We start from the raw sequence: 25729 nt of genomic DNA, 5'->3' as shown, positions 1-25729 counted from the left end.
TTTTGATGATCATCAGTGAGGGACGAAATCGGCGTATTTTAGGTATCAATAAATCTGTAACCATAAAAGCTAGATATTTGATATTTAGTATATTTAGTAAATTTGCTGAGGACACCTTATACTGAAAATTTCAGCTTTCTAGCGTCATCCAGACCGAAGTTATGACGGGTCGAAAATACGGCGAAACACTTCGAGAAAAAGGTACGTAGCGCCCCGGCCGCCGTTTGGCTCGTCTTGGCGGGGGCACTGCCGTGCCCCCTGATACCCGATTATATCCACTGATTTGTATGACATCAGTGGATATAATTGGGGGATATAATTTTTATCTACTGTCCATGCTAGCCGGGCTGTATACTTTACGGCCTCCTTGGCACAGTGGTAAACGCCGTGGTCTTATTAGCGGGATGTCCCGGGTTCGATTCCCGGTAGGGGTTTTGGAATTTAATAATTTCAAAATTTCTGGTCTGGTCTGAGTGTGTGGGAGGCTTCGGCCGTGGCTTGTCACCACCTATCGGCAGACCCCTGCCGCCAAGCCATTTAGCGAACCGTATTAGGTAAAGAGTTTGAAATTTTCACAGAATGTGTATTTCTATTGCCACTATAACAACAAATATTAATAAAAATTTAAAAATGGCCGCCATGAAAATCCAGACTCTATCATTATATTTACATACATATATGTATCTACGAAAGTGTGTGTCTGTCTGTCTGCAAGCTTTTCACGACCCAACACAGTTTAACCGATTTTGATGAAATTTGGTACCGAGTTAGCTTCCATCCCGGGCACGGACATAGGCTACTTTTTATCCCGGAAAATCAAGGTGTACCCACGGGAATTCTTAAAGGTCCATCCGTTTAACCGATTTGTATGAAAGGTTCAGAGGTGGCTTGCGTCCCAGAAATTGACATAGGCCACTCTTTAACCCGGAAAATCTAAGAGTTCCCATGGTATAACTACAAAACCTAAATCCATATGGACGAAGCCGCGGGCATGATCTAGTTAAAAATAAATAAAAATATTTCTCGTACGATAGTACCTATGGAACCCTTCGTGGACGGCACAACCTGCAAAAATAACATAGGTAAGTAGGTCTTAACAGGGCTCTCTCCGTCACTCGCTTCATACAATCGTAGTTCCAATTTCATTTGAATATTAAGCGCTCTCGGAAAGGCCTATGTCCAGCAGTGGACGCATACAGGCTGATGGAATGGAATGGAATTAAGCAAACAAAGTCCATAAAACTTTGCAGACATATTCTAGAAACTAATATCTGTGTTTTAGATTTTTCTAAAAATATGTAGTTTTAAAATTACAGGGGCTCAAAGATTTGTATGTAAATTTTTAAGACCGTGTAACTTTGAAACCGAATATTTTAACAGAAATCTGGAAAACCATAGGCACAGATAGATATTAGTTTCTAGAATATGTCTGCAAAATTTCATGGACTTTGGTTGCTTAATATTCAAATGAAATTGGAACTACGTTTGTATGAAGCGAGTGTGAGAGTGAGTGTGTTGTATGAGTCGTCTTAAGTATTATTTGCAGTTATTTAGGTAGTTAGTAGGTACATTGCACGCGCCGATGTAAGTGGCAGTAGGGATTTGTGATAATTTTTAAATAAATAAATCCACACTGCAGGATTCCAAACGTTAGTGCTGTTTCAACATTATTTGAGAGGAGTTTATTAGTAGTGAGGTCCAAACAAACGTAGTTTGGCTGTCATTTGAAAACTATTTGGTACAGACGTTCTAGGAACTAAAATCTAGATATAAAATACGTAGGTCTGTGGTTTTCTAGATTTCCATAAATACTCAGTTTCAAAGTTATACGGGTCTCAAACATACAAATTTTTAAACTTGTATAATTTTGGTTATTTTCAGGGTTCCGTACCTCAAAAGGAAAAGCGGAACCCTTATAGGATCACTTTGTTGTCTATCTGTCCGTCTGTCCTATAGGTTCTTGACAGCCACGACAGACTGTCCGTCTGTCGTGGTGTGTCAAGAAAATCTATATAGTGAACTTCCCGTTGACCTACAGAATCATGAACTTTGGCAGGAAGGTACCTAAGTAGGTCTTGTAGCAAAAGTAAAGGAAAAGTCCGAAAATCGTGAATTTGATGTTACATCGCATAGAAAAAATGTGTTCATGTGTGGTAATTTTCAACTTTCAAAGTAAGGAAACTATACCATGTGGAGTATCATAATATTATGAAAGGGTTTTACATGTAGGTATATTCCAAAACAAATTTTTATTTATTTTTATGCATAGTATTTTTTGATTTATCGAGCGAAATGTCGGAATATTATAGCGGAGTACGGAACCCTCGGTGCGCGTAGTCTAACTCGCACTTCCCCGGTTTTATTTACGGAAAACTGGCAAACCAGGGACATAGATAGGCAATTAGGTACCTAGGTAAGAACGTGTCTACCATATTTTGTACCCACTTATATTATTATTATTAAAAAAATACATTGAGTTTGATCTATACATATTAAGTACATATAATAAAATTGTAGAAAAGTGGTGTCTGTACAATGAAAATATATAAAAAAAAAGTAGCAGGGGTTGTTATTATATCGATGACGAACCCGAAATTGTAATTAATTTTTTTTTGTCTGTTTGTCTGTGTGTTTATGCACGCTAATATCAGAAACGGCTTTTTCGATTTAGATACGGTTTTCACTAATATATTGTAGTAAGCTTCACTTAACATTTAGTGTTTATTTCATGTCAATCGGTTCATAAATAAAAAAGTTATGTCAATTAATTCAAAATATGCTGCCCGAAAAGTCACTATTCCACGCGAACGAAGTCGCGGGCACAGCTAGTTGGTTAATATTATTCAAATGAGAACCAAACTAAGTTTGTATGGGGCGAGTGACAGAGAGTCCTCTGTTAACCTTGATTTTTGATTTAAAAGAGGCGCCGCGATGGAAGTGTGTCGGTAGCTACCCTCATGTTAATGAGCAAATTATAAGCAAATATACCTATTGGAGTTATTTCAGCTATAGGTAAGATCTTTTAGATACCTAGATACCTAAGATCTTTTTAGGATTTCATATCTAAAGGGTAAAAACAGAGCCCTATTTAATGTCACTCTGTTGTCTTTCTGTCCGTCTGTCCGTCTGTCTGTCCGTGTGTCAGAGGTCTCTAGATCGTAAACGAAATGAGTTACAAACCTGAAATTATGCTATTTGGTTGTAGAAAACACATATCAAATATTAAATTAGAAATTCAATTGAATAATTTTTCAGGGAATAGGTATTTACGTAGGTAGGTACTTACATGAAAAAGGAGCTGAAAAAATTATTTCTTTTTTATCCTAGCTTGTGGGGTATCATTGTTTAGAGCTGAGTAGAGCATTGAGTAGAGTATGAATATTTTTTTATTTATTTTTTATCTTAAAAAATAAGGAAACGGCCCTCAAAATTTTCAGTTTTAGAACAATTTTGTGACGGGGGCTACTTACTTAGGTATCTCAAAAATTAAATTAGTTAGGAATAAGAAATTTTGGTATACCTACTTATTAAAGTACCATAGGTATGAAATTATGATTTAAATAACAAATATCTACTGAAAACAACGATTTATTAAATAGTTTGTAAGCTGTTCCTAAAACAAACGAACATTTTTTTGGGTTTTTCTTTCACGGTTTATATCAGCTTCGCAACCCGCTCAGCTGCGTCGGTTACTCTGGTTCTCCTACGGATCTCCTCATTTCTGATTTAATCACGTAGAGAAACTTCAAGCATAGCTCTCTCCATCGCCCGCTGATTGACTGAGCTTTCTTATGGGGCCCATACTTAGCGACCATGACTCGGATCCATAATATTAAGTCATCACTGACAAGACCCACTGGTTGAAGACTTTGGTCTTCAAGCTCTAAGGAATTTTGAACGAAAAGACCTCTCGGAGATTCTCTAGTAAGTGAGTACTTAGGTAGGTAAGTAGGTACATACTAGGGCTTGAACTCCGGAGTTCTGGTTTTGGCGTAACTCCGGAGTTTCGAAAGATTACCCACAGATTCGTTTGTAAAAACGGAGTTATTGTGAACATAACCGGGGTATAGATTTTCATATTTTTAGAAAAAACTTGAGCTTTTTAGTTTTTACATATAAGTACATACAGTACAGTCTTAATTGTACATATGAAATAAGGTAATCAATTTCATGGATGGAAAACATAACAAAAAATCCAAAAAGAAAATCTTATTATAATCAATTTTACCAGGTCGTAAAATAGGTAAAGTTTCCTTTTCATTTTTCTAACAGTTTTTTTTTTGTTTAACATACTTACCTATCTAAACATTTAAATATTTAAGTGCAAGAAATATATAAATCATAAGCATTATTTAGCAATGAAGCTTCGAAACTCCGGAACTCCGGACTTGGAACGCTCCGACTCCGGAGCTGTCCGGAGAATAGACCTAATTTCAAGCACTAGTAGATACCTATTTTTAGCCTATAGGTAGGTACAGCTAGGTACCTACGTGGCTTTCGTTCTCAACGCCATAACAAGTCTCGAATTACATTTGGAAAGTCAAAAACAGGGCTTTGTTCCCCCTGACCTCAATACCAACGATTCTTTGTTTTAAATCTGCCGTTCATAATAATTTCAAGTTTTAAGGCCACAGACGGACGTCACGCTTAATTTATATCGACTTTTATAGATGTTTTCAGGGTCCCGTGCCCGAAAGTTGACAACGGGATCTATTAGGTAAAAAAAACCGGCCAAGTGCGAGTCAGACTCGCACACCGAGGGTTCCGGACTCGGGTATTTTTTCCGACACTTTGTAACCATTTACGATCACCTTTACTTGTGCTATAAGACCTAAGTACCTATACCTATTAGGTACCTACCATATTTCATGATTCTAGGTCAACGGGAAGTATGTATACCCTATAGATTTTTTTTGACATGTACACGACAGACCGACAGACAGACAGTTCCGATTTTCGAGGTTTTTAGGGTTCCATATCTCAAAAGGAAAATGGAACCCTTATAGGATCACTTTGTTGTCTGTCTGTATGTCTGTCTGTCCGTCCGCCCTTTGTGTCTGTCAAGAAAACCTATAGGGTACTCCGGTTGACCTAGAATCATGAATTTTGGCAGGTACTTAGGTAGGTCTTATAGCACAAGTAGGTAAAGGAATAAATCTGAAAACCGTGAATTTATGGTTACTTATATCATTAAAAAAATATTAAAATGTGTTTCAATTTTCGAAGTAAAATAGCAATACCAAGTGGGGTATCATGATAATATGAAAGGGCTTTATCTGTAGGTACATTCTAAAACAGATTTAGGTTCAGTTTTTTAGCCGGATCCTACAATCGTAGGCGTAAGTAGGTAGGTATGTGTACAGGTGCATTGAAATACAGTAGGTAGGGTAAGTAGCTGTACCTACAGCTGTAGTCGCTAAATCGGACCTAACAACAAGTGTAAATTAAAAATTTAAAACACCCCCGACAAGTGAAGGTTACAGTAACTAGAAAAGAGCAGATAACTTTCAAACGGCTGAACCGATTTTCTTGGATTATAGCTAAGAACACTCTCTATTAAGCCACCTTTCAAACAAAAAAAAATAAATTAAAATCGGTTCATTAGTTTAGGCGCTACGGTGCCACAGTCAGATACACAGATACACAGACACACAGATACACAGATACACACGTCAAACTTATAAAACCCCTCTTTTTGGGTCGGGGGTTAAAAACACTTCCCGCAAAGAATCGAATGTGTGTAACGAACCTAAAAATCGAACTTTTTTTCTTCAATGTTCACAACATTTAATTACTTACCTACATAATGAAATTATTTAAAGTTTATGTGAGGACGGAGGAACTGGGATGGTCGTCGATTTCTGACCGTCCAATGCAAATGCTCATCATCAAATTCAAAGTTACAAATTGTCCTTTTTGTGACACAATTTAGCCTGAAATTTAAAAATCGAACCGGGGTGGCTGCTCGCACCCCATTGGCCGCCACGGGGGTGTCTGGCTCAGTCGCCAGCCAATAGCGGAGCCGCTCTCGAACGTGCCCTATCAGCGGCAGGCACCCCAAGTATCTGAGGGCTCGAGTTTTGTTTGCGTTGCGTTTTACTTGTTTGTGGAATTAATTGATGTTCCTTTTTTAAAAGGGACGCGGGATTCGAGAGTTTGAGTCGAGGGCGAGGCGCGTGAAGTGTTCGAAATTCGAATTTTGAAGTGTCAGGGACTTAGGAATGCTTATTAGGAGCTAGGTAACCTAGTGTAGGTTGTATATTAATAACGACAGCCTCCTTTGTATTCGGGAGAGGGAGGGTTCGGTCCCGGGCACGCACCTTTGACTTTTCGGAGTTATATTTTTAGGGTTCCGTACCTCAAAAGGAATAAAAGGAACCCTTATAGGATCTGTTCGTTTAAGTCGTTTGAAGTTAGCTCCGAAGTACGGAAACCTCGTTATTCGAGTTTGACTCGCACTTGGCCGTTTTTTTTAATTTACCTACATATTTTATTCGATAGGTACCTACCTAGGTACATTAGACTTTGACTGCAAATTGCAATCTCACTTGGTGATGATGCAGTCTAAGATGGAAGCGGGCTAACCTGGAAGGGGTATGACAGTTTTTTATCAAACTCATAGGTACTTAGGTATCCTCTTTGGTTTCTACACGGCATCGTACCGGAACGCTTAATCGCTTGGTAGCACGGCTTTGCAGGTAGTGTGGTAGCTAGCCACGGCCGAAGCCTGCCACCAGACCAGATATTTAGAAACAATAAAATTTTAAACCCCTGCCGGGAATCGAACCCGGGACCTCCCACTGCGCCAGGAAGGAGGTTATGTGATTGTGTGGGTGTGTCAAGTTTGCCATTAGCACTTCGCCAGCGTGGTGGACTACCTATAGCCTGATCCCTATTTTTAACCCCCGACCCAAAAAGAGGGGTGTTATAAGTTTGACGTGTGTATCTGTGTGTCTGTGTATCTGTGAATCTGTGTATCTGTGTATCTGTCTGTGGCATCGTAGCTCCTAAACTAATGAACCGACTTTAATTTAGTTTTTTTTGTTTGAAAGGTGGCTTGATCGAGAGTGTTCTTAGCTATAATCCAAGAAAATCGGTTCTGCCGTTTGAAAGTTATCAGCTCTTTTCTAGTTACTGTAACCTTCACTGGTCGGGGGTGTTATAAAATTTTAATTTACACTTGTCTCATTCTGTGGAGATCCGTGCCCAGCAGTGGGCCTTTGTTGGGTTGATGATGATATATGAGATAAGTAGTGAAGTTCTTGTATAGCACGCGACAGGTCGGGATGGCAATCGGGGTGAGGACGCCACGCACAGCCCCCGCACTAACCCGGTGCGGGATAGCGCGGGTGACGTGCGGGTGTGTGGGAGGACCCCCGCCTCATAACCTGCTTGCCATGTCGACCTGTCGAGGTAGGTACTTATATAAAAAAAAATAGTGTTATGTCTTGTAGGATGGAACAGAACCCTTCGTGCGCGAGTCTGACTCGCACTTGCCCAGTTTTTTTTTTCAAATATTTTTTATTTTGCCCAGGCAAGTTTTGACAGTAACAATAGGCATAGATATTAGTGTAAGTACTAGGGACAAAGGTAGATTTATCCAAGTTAATAAAGAATAGGTAGGTAGGTAAATACTCATTGAATCATTTTGTTAGGTACCTACCCAATTAGTCATCGTATCCATTAAATATTCAAGATCACTATTGTCATTGATTTATCTAATACCTACCTATTACAATGTTTGGTTTTGTTCATGGTTTTTCTCTGCATCGTATTGCTAATCGTTGAAGGTTACGTCCTCTTCTATTAACCTCTAACTTTCCAGAATCACACTATCACACTAATATTATAAAGGGGAAAGTTAATTTGTGTGCAGGTATGTGTGTATGTTTGTTACTATCCTTCACTCAAAAACTACAGGACGGATTGGGCTGAAATTATAATGGAGATAGATTATACCCTAGATTAGCACATACTTAGGCTACTTTTTATCCCGGAAATCAAAGAGTTCCCGCGGGATTTTTAAAAACCTACATCCACGCAAACGAAGTCGCGGGCATCAGCTAAGTACTAGTAGGTAGTAGTAAGTATAAAATAAGACTACCCACTATACAGGTAGGTAAGTACTTAGGTACCTAGGTACTTTGATAGGTAAGTACCTACCTACTTAAATAATAAATATCACTTGCTTTATCGATGAAGGAAAACATTGTGAGGAAACCAGCATGCCTCCATGATGTTCTCAATGTGTTTAGCGGTCTATATGGCCTAACCCTTCCCCTTCTCATTTCGAGAGGAAACCATCTTGGTTTGTGCGATGGGTTTATCATGATTATGGTAATCATGATAAGGTACCTTGTACCTATCCAATCCAATCCATCAGCCTGTAAGCATCCACTGCTGGACATAGGCCTTTCCAAGAGCGCGCCACCGAACACGGTCCTCCGCCTTCCTCATCCACCCGCTCCCCGCCATCCTCCTTGTACTTTTTTTTTCCCCCTCTCCAACTAAGCGTCAGGCTTGTGCTAGGAGTAGGTACGACAATAGTGCAACGGGTGGGGTTCGAACCGTCGACCTTTCGGTTTTCAGTCCACTCCTTTACCGGTTGAGCTATTGAGGCTTTAAATCCTTCTTGTACTTACCTTCTAAGTACCTTGTACCTACCCATCCTTGTACTTACCCACTTACTCAAGCTTAATTTGTTTATTGTCATAGGTAGGTACTTAGATGATTTAGGTTTTGAGAATTTTTTGCCTTTCCAGAATGTAAAGTTGCCTAGGGCCAAATTCCGGGATGCAAGCTACCTCTGTACTTACCAAATCACACTAATATTATAAAGGCGAAAGTTTGTATGTGTGTGTGTGTGTGTGTGTGTGTGTGTGTGTGTGTGTGTGTGTGTGTGTATGTTTGTTACTCCTTCACGCAAAAACTACTGGACGGATTTGGCTGAAATTTGGAATGGAGATAGATAATATCCTGGATTAGCACATAGGCTACTTTTTATCCCGGAAAATCAAAGAGTTCCCACGGGATTTCAAAAACCTAAATCCACGCGGGCGAAGTCGCGGGCATCGGCTAGTTTTATATAAATTGATTAAACGGATAAGCCTATGAGAATCCCTTGGGAACGCTTTAATTTTCCGGGCCAAAAAGTAACCCATGTCCGTCCCCAGGATGTAAGCCAACTCTGTACCTACCAAATTTCATCAAAAACGGTTGATAATCTAGCAGACAGACAACCACACTTTTGCATTTATAATATTAATAAGCCCATATACCTACCTAATTATTTATAACTGTTTAAAATTGATGTAATGAAGGGTGATAAATTGGGATAGACCAGTGTGATAGAAATTAGAAATTTAGAAAAAAATATTTAAAAAAATTTTAAAAAAATATACTTGCCTAAAAAACTAATAAAATAAAATTGGGAAGTCTCAATCTACCTGAGAAGTTAAGTTATGAATAAGTAATTAAGTAAATACTTAAGTATAGCCTACCTAGGTGGGACAAACAAATATTTTGATTTAGTTTTATTTCTGTTTTATTATTATTACTTATCTATACTAATATTATAAAGAGGAAACCTTTGTATTTTTGTATGTTTGTATTGAATAGGCTCAAAAACTACTGGACCGATTTCAAAATTTCTTTTACCATTACTTAGAGGGATTCTTCCGAATCCGTATAGGTTATATTTTATCCCGGAAAATAGATAGGATTTTTCGTGGTAGTGTCCACCCGTGCGAAGCCGGGGCGGGTCGTTAGTTGTTTATACTTATGTAAATAAGTATAATAGCAACCCGCTTATTGTAGCTTATTACAATTTTCGTAGAGATCTCTAATAAAAAAAATTAATATAGCCTATGCTACTTAGGTAAACTTAGGTATGCTACTTATGTAGCTTAAGTAAATACCTTATGTAAAATAAGTAAGTATTTACCTGGATACGTAGGTAGGTACGTTATATTAAACAAGTCTAAAAGACTCTACATAATAAAAAATACCTTATAAGAATCCTGTAAGATGCTTCCTGGAAAGTGTAACGGCCATTTTCAGCACTTTTTGAATAGTCTCCATTTTGTTTTCAGAACACACAGGTAACATTTTTTAAATTTAGAACGCAATTAGTTATCCTTTATTAAACATTCTAAATTCAAATTCACTTTAGATATTTTCTTTTTTATATGCACTTTATTTCGTCACCACTTTAAGAAAATGAAATAATATTTTTTTACTAAAAAATAGCTCTCATCAAATCAACTTAAAAAAATTGTCTTATTTAATTTTTTTTTACTAAAAATAATTTATATATTTACATATTTAGAATTAATTACCTAAATTATTTTAAAACACCTTTTCTCAAAAAAAAAAAGAACCACCTATCTATAAAACTATTGTTCTGATGCTCTATCAGATTAAAAATCAGTAAAAAAATAATTAATTAGGTCACAGATAAAAACTGTCACTCAAAAAAAATAAGGTTTTTTAAACGTAAGGTTCGTTGTACACTTTTTTTACACAATATCCAGAGATAAAAAAAGATTTTTTTTAATTGATTACCACTAATTCACAGAGAGTCATAGGTGATAGGTTAAAAGGTCATCGTTTTAAACGCGTCGCATCGTCGCGGGCGTAGGTTATGAACTGAGGTGTCCCGTTTTCTCCCGGCGGGAGGGAACAGGAGGGCTGGAGGGGTGACTGAGGTGTGATAAACTCGCACTGAGATTTGCTTTTGATTTATAATAAAATAGCTGTTGCTTGCGACTTTACCCGCTTAAGTTTCTTCCAAATCTCGTACCTACCTTAGGGATTCTTTGAAATTCTAGGATGAAAATTATGCAATCTCTGTCTTCAGGATACACCTGACTAGCTAAGTATCTCTTTGCCAATATTGGTTCATTGGGAAATAAACAGAAAATGGATAGCAGATGCAAATAAAATTCACCTGCGTGGATATTACCTACCTATCTAAGTAAGTACTTATACTTACCTACGCTTAGGGAACTAAGTATAACTTCTTCTTCTTATTTTTTTAGAAATATCATAAGAATCCTTTGGATTATTCGGGACCTGTCATCTACAAAGCCTGTAAGAAGTATAATAGATACCTAGACTAGATAGGTATCTAGCGTGCAGCTGCAATATGCAACGCCCAGTTTTACCTATTCATTAAGTAGGTATCTAATATTTTATTTTTTAAATAGGTAAGTAGGTACCTAACTACTTACTTAAATATGACAAAAAAAATACAAATTAAATCAAATCAAATTTATTTTGCAAAATTGTTTGTAAATAACAGATAAGTAGATAGTATTTAAGTATTTACTACTACAATAGTTCAACCAATAAGGTTGAAAATATCATCTAAATTCTAAACCACTGTAACAGGCAAAGATGCCCAGAACGTTGGCTGCGTTACCACTTACCTCATTGAATAGCCAGACTAGGCGTACTTCTAATTCTGTGAGCGAGACTAATATGCTGACCGAGGTAACTGGCAGCCCTCCGGTCACCAGTGGACTCCGAGGATGCGATGGCAGGTCCTTAAAAAGGATCTAAGTAGCATCCTTGCCACACGAACCCATGGTTTCTACTTACTTACCTCAAAAGGCACAAATATGAAACTATTTTCTATAGTTATATTAATATTATGAAAGTGCTTAGCACTTATCGTTATTTTCTCAATAAGCTACAAACAGAAGCTTTACCAACAGCTAGATAGTTTATCTAAAAATTATTATTATGTCGTTACCGTAAAAACGACATATGTATCGTTAATTCTCAATCCAAAGCCAACATCATAAAGAAACCTCGGAGCATAAAATAACCATTTCAGCTCTAAAAGACCAAACAAAAGCCTCAAACCGGTTTGTGAAAAAAAATAAAAACGTCATTTGCATCTGACGTTTGCCTCTTCCCGCCTACTAGAAAAGGCGTGCGCTGGTTGGTCACGCTTGAGCCAATAGCGCTGAGAGATACGCAGGTGCTTCCAATTTTGAATTCAAATTATTTGGAAGGCGTCGCAAAACTGTTGTTGAATTTATATTTTATTGTATCATCTATATTGTATTGTTTGAGATTATTCTTGTTTATTATCGAATAAAAATAAATGAACTCTTATTTTATTGATCTACACGCTATTGTTACAGTTTAGTTTAGAGCTTTTTTTATTTTATTTTTAAAAATACCTACCGAATTTAGAGTATCTGAATTCCTATTTACTTACTATAAAATTAAGTATTAATTTGCTTCAAAAAGATTTAATTTTAAATAGGTATGTACCTACTTTGTTTTTTTTTTTACTTCTATCTAAAATGTGAACTATATGCCTTATGGCCCCATCGCACCGAGTCACCCTAAAATATCAAAAATATTATATATTTTTTTTATATATGTACCTACCATGTACCTTCTTATGTAGGTACAGTTAATATAAGTAGGTACGTAGGTACATTTGCCAGTAGGTAGGTATAGCCAGGTAGGTATGAAAAACACAACTCCTCCATTTTTGAAAGTCGGTTAAAAAGTAGCCTATGTTACTCGTTGTCTAATCCTCTACTAAGTAGTCAGTGAAAGTCTTGTTAAAATAGGTCTAGCCGTTCCGACGATTAGCTCGTTCAAACAGAACAGACAGACATAGGTAGGTATAGGTAAGTATCTGTGTGAATGGATGGACCTATTTGACAGACTATAAATTAATAAGTTATATTAAGATTATATTAATAAGATTATTAAGATTATAAATTAATAAGTTAGGTACGTAGGTATTTGTTACACGACTACCCAAAAAAAAATTATCTCACACATTCATGCACGCACACACACACACACACACTTTTAAGAACATTAATGCACGATATTTTCCTTCACCGTGTAAGTGAGTGTGTTTTAATTGCTTAACACGCCTGTATAACTCTTTTAAGTAAGAGGTGCGTGCCCGGAATCAAACCCCTGACCTCCGATTAGGAGGCAGATGTCCTAACTCCTAAGCATTATCCGTCATTGTCTTCAAATTCTGTAGCAGCCCTGCGCTAATGGGGAGGTGTCTACAAATTAGTTCAATTTGTAACAAAATGGCGCGCGGGGAGCGATGTGCCTGTAATTATCACCTTTTATTGTAGGTACTTACGTAGAATAATCATCTACATCAGAAATTCCCAGACTTTTTTCTCATAAACCTCATCATCATCATCAGCCTGTGGACATCCACTGTTGGACATAGGCCTTCCCTATAGAGCGCCACCACACCCGGTCCTCAGCCTTCCTCATCCAGCCACTTCCTGCCAGCCGCTTTCTACTTAACGTCAGTCCATCGTGCTGGGGGGCGTCCCACACTATACGCTTGCTTAAACGCGGTCTCCACTCAAGAACTATCCGGCTCCAACGGCCATCGCCTCTACGACAGGCATGGCCTGCCCACTACCACTTCAGCTTGCTAATAGTTTGGGCCATAATACCTACCTACTCATTTATCAAACTTCCCAAAACTCAAAAAATATGTGTAAATTACCTAGATCTATCTAACTACGGTTTGAGTTGCGGCTGAGTTTCAACCGTGAATAAAATTTAGTACCTATGCATAAAAATAAATAAAAATCCGTCCGTCCGTCCGTCCGTCCGTTCGTCCGTCCGTCCGTCTGTCTGTCTGTCTGTCTATCTGCCCATAATAGTTTTTGATTTATAGTGCTAAATGTTAGAAAAAAATACCCGAGTACGGAGTACCCTCAGTGCGCGAGTCTGACTCGCACTTGGCCGGTTTTTTCATATTACCTAATGTGATGGTTTTAACCGTTTTAACGACTGACTTCATCTTCCCTTATGCCTTTTCTCCTTCATCCCTCGTCGCCCTCATCGCACGCGCCACTAACGAGGTCACGTGTTTCTGATTGGCTTTGTTTTAAAGTTGTTTTATTTCATACCTCCTTTCCGAACGTATGCTGTGTTAATTGATTTATTTTCGGATGAAAATTTTTGAATGGGAAAAAATGTAGAAATTAATTGAGCTAACATTCAGCGGTTATGGGTTCGTTTTATTTTTTAACTAGCTGATGCCCGCGACTTCGTCCGCGTGGATTTAGATTTTTCGAAATCCCGTGGGAACTCTTTGGTTTTCCCGGATAAAAAGTAACCTATGTGCTAATCCAGGATAATATTATCTATCTCCATTTCCAGCCAAATCCGTCTAGTAGTTTTTGCGTGAAGGAGTAACAAACATAGACACACACATACACACAAACTTTCGCCTTTATAATATTAGTGTGACAAATGCAGCCGGAGCTGGCTGGCGAAACCAAATTCAGACGTTTTGTCCAGTAGAAAGAATATTTTCCTTGTCCTTCCTTGTGCGGCTATACGTCGACCAATAGGTACCTACTACCTACCCGCGTAGCCGAAAAAACTAAGTAGGTCCACAGTACAAGTTAAATGTAATTTTAAAATAGAGATTTTTATAAAGGTACACTTCAATTAAGAGCTTTTAAAAGCTGTATCTTCAACAATGACTAACTATTTTAAATGTAGTATAGAAGCGGGCGTTATTTTGCGGAAGTCCATGATATACAAGGAACCAAAAGCTTAATTTGCTCTAATCCGCCAAACCAAAGAAATCTGTATGGTGCAACATGCAGCATGCGACATGCACCGCCCGCCCTTCCACTCATAAACATGCAGGAAAAGGCACACGCACCACCACCACGCAGCACCACACAAATCCCAACACCACTCGACGCACGTTTCGCCCCGACACCGGAGCATCCTCAGGAGATGTAGGTTTAGGGAGGGCGGTGCATGTCGCATGTTGAAATGACAAGAAATCTGTATGGTGCAACACCATACAGATTTCTTTGTTTTTGACGGATTATAGCAAATTAATCTTTTGGTTCGTGGTATACCTGTTTAAAAAAAATCTATGTAGGTAAAACTCTCCTGTAAAAAATTGGTTATTTGTAAAGTCGGTTTACTGACGATAGTTGAACGTGACAACAAAGGCCGATTGTGCTTCTTTGTCGCTCGTTCCGCGCTCTCGCTTGCACTTCAAGCCTTACATGGAACGCCTCAAAGCGAGGTAACGCCGCATGAGTCCTGTTTTTTCGTGCGTGCAGCCGGCTCTATCGAATTATAAGACGTTGTCACGTCAAAAACATCTAAAACCCGTATTTTTGTCGCTGATAACCCGTATATCAAGAAGCGTGAGGTGGCAACCCTACGGTAGGTACCTATACCTATGTGATTGCACTCCCATGTCGCGTGTCGACAATTATAATGCACCCTGCCGTGAAACGACGTCACCTACGTACTATTATAATATGCCCGCGGCTTTGTCCGCGTGAAATGTTAGAATTTGTGAAAATCCTTGCTTACTAGAGTATGAAAAAAGCGTGGATTTGACTCGCTCCAGAAATTTAGGTACTTACTACATTGTCACACTATAATATTATAAAGGAGAAAGTGTGTGTGTGTGTGTGTGTGTGTTTGTTACTCCTTCACGCATAAACTACTGGACGGATTAGGCTGAAATTTAGAATGGAGATAGATTATACCCTGGATTAGCACATAGGGTACTTTTTATCCCGGAAAATCAAAGAGTTCCCACGGGAATTTTAAAAAACCTACATCCATGCGAACGAAGTCGTGGGTATCGGCTAATGATTTATAAACCTTTGAAAAGAACCACAACAGAAATGTAGGTATGAGTGAATGAATGAATAAAGCTTTAGTTTTAAGTTTTAACAAATTTAACAATTTCGACCATCAAAAGGAGTACAATTGTACCTACCTACTTTGAATAAATGATTTTGACTTTGACTTTGAATGAATAAATGATTTATTCAATAAAATGTAGCTGCAATGTTTTGAAATAATGTCTGATGAGCCTTATTTTACCATTTTAACTGGTGTTTGAATATTACCATCGAGTGATATTGAGTGTGTATTGGTTTATTAGATAAAGAATAAGTCCCTTTAGGGCTAGGCAAGGTTCCGAAGATACTGGCAGCGCAATACTGCTGCCAGTATCTTCCGAACCTTGCCTAAAGGAACTTGTTTTAATATTTTATTAACCCCCGACCCAAAAAGAGGGGTGTTATAAGTTTGACGTGTGTATCTGTGTATCTGTCTGTGGCATCGTAGCGCCTAAACGAATGAACCGATTTTAATTTAGTTTTTTTTTGTTTGAAAGGTGGTTTGATCGAGAGTGTTCTTAGCTATGATCCGAGAAAATCGGTTCAGCCGTTTGAAAGTTATCAGCTTTTTTCTAGTTACTGTAACCTTCACTTGTCGGGGGTGTTATAAATTTTTAATTTACACTTGTTTTAGTTAGGTATATTATATTTTTTAAGGTTTTTAGTTTTAGGTTCATTGTTTTAATAATTTAGATTTTAGATGTTCAGAATTTTACAATAATATGATGTAACTTGAAAATCGAATAAAGTTATAAGTAGATAAGAATTACATATTTTCGAACTTTTCATTTTTATCCAAAACCCCTGGAAAACCTTGAAAAATAACTAATCTAGGAAACCTCAAAAATATTTGTATTACATGAGCTCTTGCGGAAAATGTAAGTGCTGCCATCTTGAGTACTATAGATTAGTACTCAATAAAATAGTTCAAAAACTTTTCGGTAGATGGCGTAAAATTTAGTTTTTTGGCCTATTGCATACTAGATGTCAGCACTAAACATTGCTCTTTGCTTGCTACTCGATACTAGATGGCACTTTTACGACACATTAAAATAATTAAATGGAAAAGAATAAATAATTTAATTATTGCAGAGTAATATAAATTTGTTATAATTTTCCACGCAAAAGCTTTGAATTTTTTTTTATCGAATAAGATTGATTATTACAATAAAAATACATGTATTGAATGCTATCTGTCGGTGGGAAAAAGAATTAAAACAGCTGATATTGCTACTCCCATATAGATGGCGCCATTTCCAATGCTAGTTACTGTTTAATCTGCCACAAGATGGCGCCACTTAATTTTTCTTAATAAAATTAGATTTTTGATTTTTCAAGTCCTATCACAACTGGATGATTTTATAAAAAAACCGGCCAAGTGCGAGTCACTCGCGCACCGAGAGTTCCGTACTCGGGTATTTTTCCGACATTTTGCACGATAAATCAAAAACTATGATGCATAAAAATTAATAAAAATCTGTCTTAGAATGTACAGGTAAAGCCCTTTCATATGATACCCCACTTAGAATTGTTATCTTACTTTGAAAATTGAAACACATTTTAATTTTTTTAATGATGTAACCACAAATTCACGGTTTTCAGATTTATTCCTTTACTTGTGCTATAAGACCTACCTACCTGCCAAATTTCATGATTCTAGGTCAACAGGAAGTACCCTATGTTTTCTTGACAGACACGATGGACGGACGTACAGACAGACAACAAAGTGATCCTATAAGGGTTCCGTCTTTCCTTTTGAGATACAGGACTCTAATTAGAGGGTAAATAAGACACAGTTATCAAAAATGTACAATTAACATTTTTATTTCTTAAAATCTATTTTATTTTACTAAATAATTAAAATAGGAATATCCGATTCTGATTTAATTGTGCATTTTAGAAACATTTTGCTAATTTGTTTGTATAGAATCTGTGTATGAGTACCTATTTACACTATAATTTTTTTTTTCTCTCTCGTCTGGCTTTACAAAGATTAGCCAATGTCAAGTTTGTAGTTATTTGTAACAAGTTAGTTAAACTATACAAGTATGGACCCCGTCTGTGCCGGCGCTCGCCGACACACGCACTGCACCCCCTTAGAGCGCTTTCCAGTCAGTTTTAACAAAAAAAACACTCCAAAAAGGCAGAGCACGCCCGCCAGCTAACACCAACACAGACGAAGTCCACACTATCATTACATAATATTTTGTGTAGCTGAGTTGATAGTACTGTGACTGTGAAAACGAGATTTATGTCGGAAGTCAAAGTAAATCCATACTAATATTATAAGTGCGAAAGTGTGTCTGTCTGTCTGTTTGCTAGCTTTTCACGGCCCAACAGTTTAACTGATTTTGATAGCTACAGAGTTAGCTTATATCCCAAAGAAGGACATAGGCTACTTTTATTCTGGAAAATCAAAGAGTTCCCGTGGGATTCTTAAAGGCCCATCTGTTCAATCGATTTATATGGGTACAGAGGTAGCTAGCATCCCAGAAAATGACAGAGGCAACTTTTTATCGCGGAAAACTAAGAGTTCCCATGGGATTTTTAAAAAACTTAATTTAAGCGGACGATGTCGCGGGCTTCATCTAGTGTTCAATAAATCCCAAACTTGACAATTTTATATTACACTAGCTGACGCCCGCGACTTCGTCCGCGTGGATTTAGATTTTTCGAAATCCCGTGGGAACTCTTTGGTTTTCCGGGATAAAAAGTAGCCTATGTGCTAATCCAGGATAATATCTATCTCCATTCCGAATTTCAGCCAAATCCGTCCAGTAGTTTTTGCGTGAAGGAATAACAAACACACACACACACATACAAACTTTCGCCTTTATAATATTAGTGTGAAGTGTGATAGTGTGATATTAACTAGGTCATGCCCACATGGATATAACTTTATGAAATCCTGTGGGAACTTTTCGATTTTCTTAAAGTAAGCTACTAGAAAATCCGACGAAACAAAAATCTGTCAAATTGATAACTCTCTTTGGCTTTCTGGGACAAACATTATTTATTTGTAGTTGTTTAACTGGCAACTGACTGACTGTTTCGTTTAAATGGGCTATGTGGCTATGTCAGAAGACTAAACAACCACTCGTGGCAGTTTAGAGTCTTCCAAATAAAAATGCAGTAGTAATTAGAAGGCCAGCTTCTTCATGAGCAAGTACATGTGCTGGTCCACCTCGAACCCGTGCAGGTTGTTGGCGTCCCCCTGCAGCCTCATCAGCAGGCCGCCGAAACTGACGTACGCCGACAGCCGCGCCGCTGGCTCCATTGCCACCTCGTCACCATCTATCCTGCAACATTGAAGTGAAAATTTTTAGCTGCCTCGAAAGCAAAAGAGCCTTTTTATTTTATTTACATATTTATTAACCTTAAAGAATATAATATTTTTGTTACATTCTTTGCTTATTATAATATAAGTCATTTGTGGGAATGGGTATAATTTTTAGGGTTCTTATCTCAAAAGGAAAAACGGAACCCTCATAGGATCCCTTTGTTGTCTGTCTGTCTGTCCGTCCGTCGTGTCTGTCAAGAAAATCTATAGGGTACTTCCTGTTGACCTAAAATCATGAAATTTGGCAAGTAGGTAGGTCTTATAGTACAAGTAAAGGAAAAAATCCGAAAACCGTGAATTTGTAGTTGCATCACAAAAAAAAAAAAAAATTTCATGAACAAATAATTGATTAGTATTTTCAATTTTCAAAGTAAAATAACTATACCAAGCGGGGTATAATATGAAAGGGCTTTACCTGTATATTCTAAAACAGATTTTTATGCATAACAGTTTCTAATTTATCATCCAAAATGTCGGGGAAAAAATAACTGAGTACAGAACAGATAATCTTTTTAGCTATGTGATTTTGATTTTAAAGTAAAGCATATTTTTTCAAAAAGTTTTAAGTTTAAAAGTCTCCCGAAAAATTGTGATTTTCCACATAGCGGAATTTTCATGCAATTCTAGTTAATAGATGCTTATTACTTTTTTCTTTTTAATTCACTATATGGCGCTTGACCACAATCACACCTGATGGAAAGTGATGATGTGGTCTAAGATGGGACGTGTTTACCGAGAAGGTGGCTATTCACTCTTGTTTGGTTTACTTACTTATAAACCTTCCCATACATAACATATTCAAAACTGTCTGCCCTATTGCCTTCAGTCTCTAAGGGATTCCATTCACCACCATCTGGATATCCATTCTCTCGCAGAGTTGTTGCTAAAACCAATCTGAAAATATAAATAGACATTCATCACTTTCTGAGCAACAGAGTTGTTGATATCACACTATCACACTAATATTATAAAGGCGAAAGTTTGTGTGTATGTGTGTATGTTTGTTACTTCTTCACGCAAAAACAACTGGACGGATCGGGCTGAAATTTAGAATGGAGATAGATTATACCCTGGATTATACCCTGATGATGATGATGATGATGGTATGATATTACCCTGTATACAGTATGGCATATTATTGTAAATTGTACATTTGAAAAGAGCAACCGCCGAGTTTCTTGCTGGTTCTTCTCGGTAGGAACAGCATTCCGAACCAGTGGTAGATTATTTTGACGATTCAAAAGCACTTGTAAAAGTTTAATTGAATAAAAATAATTTGAATTTGAATTTGAATTAGCACATAGGCTACTTTTTATCCCGGACAATCAAAGAGTTCCCACGGGATTTCGAAAAACCTAAATCCACGCATGCGAAGTCGCGGGCATCGGCTAGTATGGAATAAAATTACCCAAGACCATTGCTTGGAGTTTCCCTATGTGATCAAATCAGAAATGAAAAGATTCATAGGACATCCATAAGGAGTATAGCTATATTTAGGAGCCTCACTGGAGAGTGTGTTCAAGAATTTTTTGACCTGTATGTTGATTCCAGGAAACCGTAATCTTCACATCACCTATCTGCTGTTCATGACATTTAGGGTACTTCTAAAATAACGTTGAGGCTTCAACATCACTGGCAGGCGTCAAATGTCAATGGAAGGTGTCACATTTGACGCAGGAAGCCCTATTTTTCTATGATTTTGTCACCATAGTCTAATATTTGATATATCACCAATTCAGGATCGCAGAGTTCCCAGGCCAGGCATTCTAAATTCAAAATATTTTTATTCACTTAATCTTTTACAAGGACTTTTGAACTATCAAAAGCACCACTGGTTGGGAGTTCCTTTCCTACAGAGAAGGACCAGCAAGAAACGATGATTTTTCGTTTATAATTGAACCACCAATGGAACCTTCCAGCATCAGATTTCCCTTCATTTTTACTACGGGTAGTAGGTACCTTTAAGTCAAGAGTAAATAAGCATCTTCTAGACCATTTCTTACTTGCAGGATTGCAGCTAAACGCTTGTCTATATATTTAAACAAAATTGGTTACCCACCTAAACTTATCACCAAGCTCCATAGGATATATCCATGAGTTTATATCCAATATTAGATCCATTTTGAAAGACTCCGATTCACAATGCAGTCTGCTGACTCGGTCGAACTTCTTTCCCTCTGGATCCATGTCTTTTACATTAAATATGTCCTCGAATAACACTCCCGCCATTGTGGTAACGAACACCAAGTTTAAAGCGTATCTAGCTTAAATAACATTTATTAAGTTCTAACGTCTAATAGTAATATAATAATTATTACTAAAATAATAACAAACAAAAGAGACAAGCAAAGAACACGCCGCTAATTTTTGGGCAAAAATTGACAATTGTCAATTGTCTGTGGTCAATTGACTTAGTCGTCTGTCATTTTGACAATCATTTACGTTTTATAAACTATAAAGTATGCTAGGAGAGATGTTACTTAAACGGCAGTGATATTATCGGAATCCTTTTTATAATACAAAATAGGGTTTTAGCTTTATAACTATCTCAGTTTTGTCGTAAAATTTTTGAGAAATATTCTCCAATATCTTTATTAATTAGTTTTATTATTTTGATGAAATCACAACCAATCCTCGTGATCATAATAGCAGTCCTTGTAAAAGCAACTCAAATATCGCCATGCGCATCTCGTTGTTCTGTCAAATGTCAAAACTCTATGCCTCCTCTTGCTACTCTATGCTTACTCTGTAATGTCAAATGTCAAACCAAAAAACTAACCTCTTTCTGTAGGTACATCTCGTTTTACACGTGTTGGTTTACAAACATTAAAATTATTCGTTTAGTTCGTTATTAATTTACAAGTTAATCACAATACGCTGTGTATAGAACGTTCAGTGCAGTGTTCGAACTTTAATTCAAGGAATCAACATGACGGACGTGCTACCGCCGGGTACCGAAGTGTTTACAGAGAAGAAGAAAAAGAAAAATAAAGATGCGGTGACCCTTGGCGCGTTCCAGAAGCTGGGAGACTTCAAGATCGAGCCTTCGGAGAGCGTTACTAAGCTGGATACAGCCTACTGGCCTTTATTATTGAAGAATTTCGATAGACTCAATGTGCGCACTAACCACTACACGCCGCTTCCTTTTGGCAGTTCGCCGTTAAAACGCTCGATTTCTGAATACGTTAAATCCGGCTTTATCAACGTCGATAAACCTAGCAACCCAAGCTCCCACGAAGTCGTTTCATGGATAAAAAGGATACTAAAAGTTGAGAAGACGGGCCATTCCGGAACCTTGGACCCTAAGGTTACCGGGTGCTTAATTGTGTGCATAGACCGAGCTACGCGGCTGGTCAAGTCCCAACAGAATGCTGGTAAGGAGTACGTAGCTATTTTTAATCTACATTCAGCTGTTGAAAACATCCAGAAAGTCACTCAAGGCTTGGAGAAGTTGCGTGGTGCTTTGTTCCAGCGTCCGCCATTAATATCTGCTGTAAAACGTCAGCTTCGGGTTCGCACAGTTTATGACAGCAAGCTACTCGATTATGACCAGGAACGTAACATAGGCATCTTCTGGGTTAGTTGCGAAGCTGGTTCGTATATACGTACCATGTGCGTCCATTTGGGATTGATGCTTGGAGTCGGTGGACAGATGATAGAGCTGCGACGAGTAAGATCTGGCATATCTGGTGAGAAAGAAGGTATGGTGACGATGCATGATATTTTAGACGCCCAATGGGCTTATGAAAACCACAAAGATGAAACGTATCTACGTAGAGTTATTAAACCATTGGAGGGTTTATTGATCGCTCATAAAAGGATCTTTATCAAGGACAGCGCTATTAATGCAGTTTGTTATGGGGCAAAGGTACTCTTACCTGGAATTCTAAGGTACGAAGATGGAATAGAAATTGATCAAGAAATTGTCATAGTCACAGCAAAAGGGGAAGCTGTGGCGTTAGCTATAGCGCTTATGACAACATCAACAATGGCATGCTGTGACCATGGAGTTGCAGCGAAATTAAAAAGGGTTATTATGGAGAGGGATACCTACCCTCGCAAATGGGGGTTAGGACCAAAAGCGTCTCAAAAGAAGATGTTAATTCAACAAGGGAAGCTGGATAAGTTTGGCAAACCCAATGAGAATACTCCGAAGGAATGGCTGAACAGCTACGTTGAATATAAAGGTCAGAAAAAGACAGAAAATGGAGAGGGTACAGTGGAAGAAGGTGGTAGGAAAAGAACAGCAAGCACAGCAAATGCAGAAGATCCTAATGATTCAGTAGAAGCGAAATCGGAGAAGAAAAAGAAGAAGAAGAAGCGTGACACCGAAGCAGAAGCAGACACAACAGTAGAAGCAGAGCCAGTAGCAGAGTCATCAGAAGCGAACGCAGATGGCTCTGTACGTAAAGAGAAGAAAAAGAAGAAGAAGAAGGACAAACACCAAGAAAAAGAAGAACAGTGAATATATATGTAGAAGTAAATCTTGTTGTACATAAACTAAACATGAAATAAATGTGATCTAAAGTTTATACTTATGTGTACATGGGCTTACTCAGGTAGTCGTTAAATATTGCAACATTCAAGACAACATTTTGTATCTAAAGGCAAATAATATACTTTGTTCGTGTTTTGTGACTATACGATAGTCTTAAGTTAAACTTTGACTTAAGCTGTTTATTTGAATAAACTGCTTAAGTCCAAGTCTAAGTCCCATACGAAGGGTTCCATACCATCATACCAGATATTATTATAACACTGTACTTTTTAATTTTTACTAGCTGATGCCCGTGACTTTGTCTGCATGGATTTAGGTTTTTCGAAATCCTATGGGAATTCTTTGATTTTCGGGGATAAAAAGCAGCCTATGTGCTAATCCAGGATATTATCTATCTCCATTCTAAATTTCAGCCAAATCCGTTCTGTAGTTTTTGCGTGAAGGAGTAACAAACATATACACACACACATACAAACTTTCGCCTTTATGATATTATAGAGTGAAGTGTGGTCTTGTGTGATTATTTGTTGTAGAGGCAACTGAAAATTTCAACTCTTACAGTTTATGAGATACATCCCACTGACAGACAAACAACAGGACAGCAGAGGTTTAGGCTGAGATCTATAGCCATACTTTGACTGTCTTCAGACTTAAGTTTCAGTTAAGACGAGACTGATTTATGCCAGCGATATAGCTGTCTCGTTTCAACTGTGTCAAAGCAAAGTCAAAGTGCACTCTATAGATTTCAAACTTAGAGACAGGGTCCCACTCAGTGGCGTGCATAGGGTTTAAAGCCAGGGTAAGCAGTAAGGTATGAACTTATTTTCTGGCAGGTCATGGGAAATAAGCATTGATCTATTACAACTAGGGTAGGCAGTACTTTTATACCTCTATGAGCTGCACGACACTGGTCCCACTGGCAAACTGTAGGTATGGAAACCTATAAAGTGAGCTTAAGAGGGCTCTCTCCGTCACTCGTTTCATACAATCGTGGTTCCAATTTCATTTGAATATTAAGCAACCAAAGTCCATGAAATTTTGCAGACATATTCTAGAAACTAATATCTATGTCTGTTGTTTTCCAGATTTCTGTTAAAATATTCGGTTTCAAAGTTACGCGGTCTTTAGAATTTTCATACAAATCTTTGAGCCCCTGTAATTTTAAAACTACATATTTTTAGAAAAATCTAAAACACCACAGACACAGATATTAGTTTCCAGAATATGTCTGCAAAATTTCATGGACTTTGGTCGCTTAATATTCAAATGAAATTGGAACTACGATTGTATGAAACAAGTGACGGAGAGAGCCCTGTTAAGTAAAAAATAAAAATATTTTTTATGTTTTAAAAATTTTAATTTGTAAAAGTGTAAGCTTTTTCTTTCTACTCCACAATAGACTTGTCTTCAAATCAATTTTGTTTTTTTGGTACCAAATGGGTACAATTTATTTTGCCAGGTGAAATGGAAAATCAATGACAGTGGACCCCCAGTGTACCCCCGGTAATCCGGCCCCTGTCTAATCCGACATGTCTATTATTATTGAATTTATTTTTGACATACATTGTCAAGTATGATTTGTACTTCAGAGTATGTATATTATATAGAATCTTATCATTACATCTGTAATTTGTCGGATTACAAGGTACTCTTTTGTAAAAAAATCTGGACTATAGGGGGTCAGGCAGTATTCTATAATATATAAATTCGATAGTTCGACAATGTCCTGCAAAACGTTTGTCGGATTACCGCGGGTCCACTTTATTATCAATAGCTGTGAATTATGCATCCTAATAAAATAGTAGGTATCAATAATAATAATTACTAAGTAATTTTTGCTAGTTATTGCTAAACATTTTTTTTACTTACTTAAGTAATTTTGTTTTAAGTGGTAACATAAGTAAAATGGATTGATGAAATTTCAAGCTGCAAATACCTGTGTTAGGATGCCTGTCCACTAAAGCGTAGCTGAGCGTTAAACTGGCCAATTAGATTCAATGACTAATGATGATTCAATTTTGTTTTTATGTGCCAAATGGATTACAGTTTACTTCGCCAATGATGCAAGAAATGGAAGAAACAGTTTAAGAGAATGATTTGATAGGTGGAAATTTGGAGTGTAGCTTTTAATTTGGATAGTATATGTGGCTATTTTGATAGCATTATTTTATTGAGTTAGTTTCTAGCCTAGAACAACTCAATCCATAC

The 25729-nt window shown here is 37.5% G+C and overlaps 3 protein-coding genes and 1 long non-coding RNA gene across 5 annotated transcripts in view; 2 read left to right on the top strand and 2 right to left on the bottom strand.

Moving 5' to 3' along the window:
- The window catches only part of LOC123878876 (single-minded homolog 1), a 64240-nt gene extending 54038 nt beyond the window's left edge, over positions 1–10202 (bottom strand). For both annotated transcript variants that reach the window (XM_045926250.1, XM_045926249.1), the window contains exon 1: positions 10008–10202. The gene's annotated coding sequence lies outside the window, so the exon portion shown is untranslated. The remainder of the gene's footprint in view (positions 1–10007) is intronic.
- LOC123878908 lies at positions 351–25620 on the top strand. Its single transcript, XR_006798911.1, has 3 exons — positions 351–473; positions 14320–14335; positions 25611–25620. It is a non-coding gene; the product is annotated as an uncharacterized LOC123878908 (long non-coding RNA).
- On the bottom strand, positions 18719–21411 carry LOC123878899 (DNA-directed RNA polymerases I, II, and III subunit RPABC3). Its single transcript, XM_045926275.1, has 3 exons — positions 21083–21411; positions 19795–19917; positions 18719–18982 (listed from the first exon to the last, which is right to left on the bottom strand). Exons 1-3 carry the CDS (start codon positions 21250–21252, stop codon positions 18823–18825), a joined length of 453 nt encoding a protein of 150 aa, XP_045782231.1. The 5' UTR covers positions 21253–21411; the 3' UTR covers positions 18719–18822.
- On the top strand, positions 21779–23555 carry LOC123878877 (H/ACA ribonucleoprotein complex subunit 4). The gene has a single exon (XM_045926251.1). The coding sequence runs from the start codon at positions 21953–21955 to the stop codon at positions 23486–23488; it is 1536 nt and encodes a 511-aa protein (XP_045782207.1). The 5' UTR covers positions 21779–21952; the 3' UTR covers positions 23489–23555.
- Positions 25621–25729: the final 109 nt, after the last annotated feature.

Source organism: Maniola jurtina, chromosome 26 (genome assembly GCF_905333055.1).
Source record: "Maniola jurtina chromosome 26, ilManJurt1.1, whole genome shotgun sequence".
Lineage (NCBI taxonomy): Eukaryota > Metazoa > Arthropoda > Insecta > Lepidoptera > Nymphalidae > Maniola > Maniola jurtina.
This window is presented reverse-complemented; position numbering and strand designations above follow the sequence as displayed.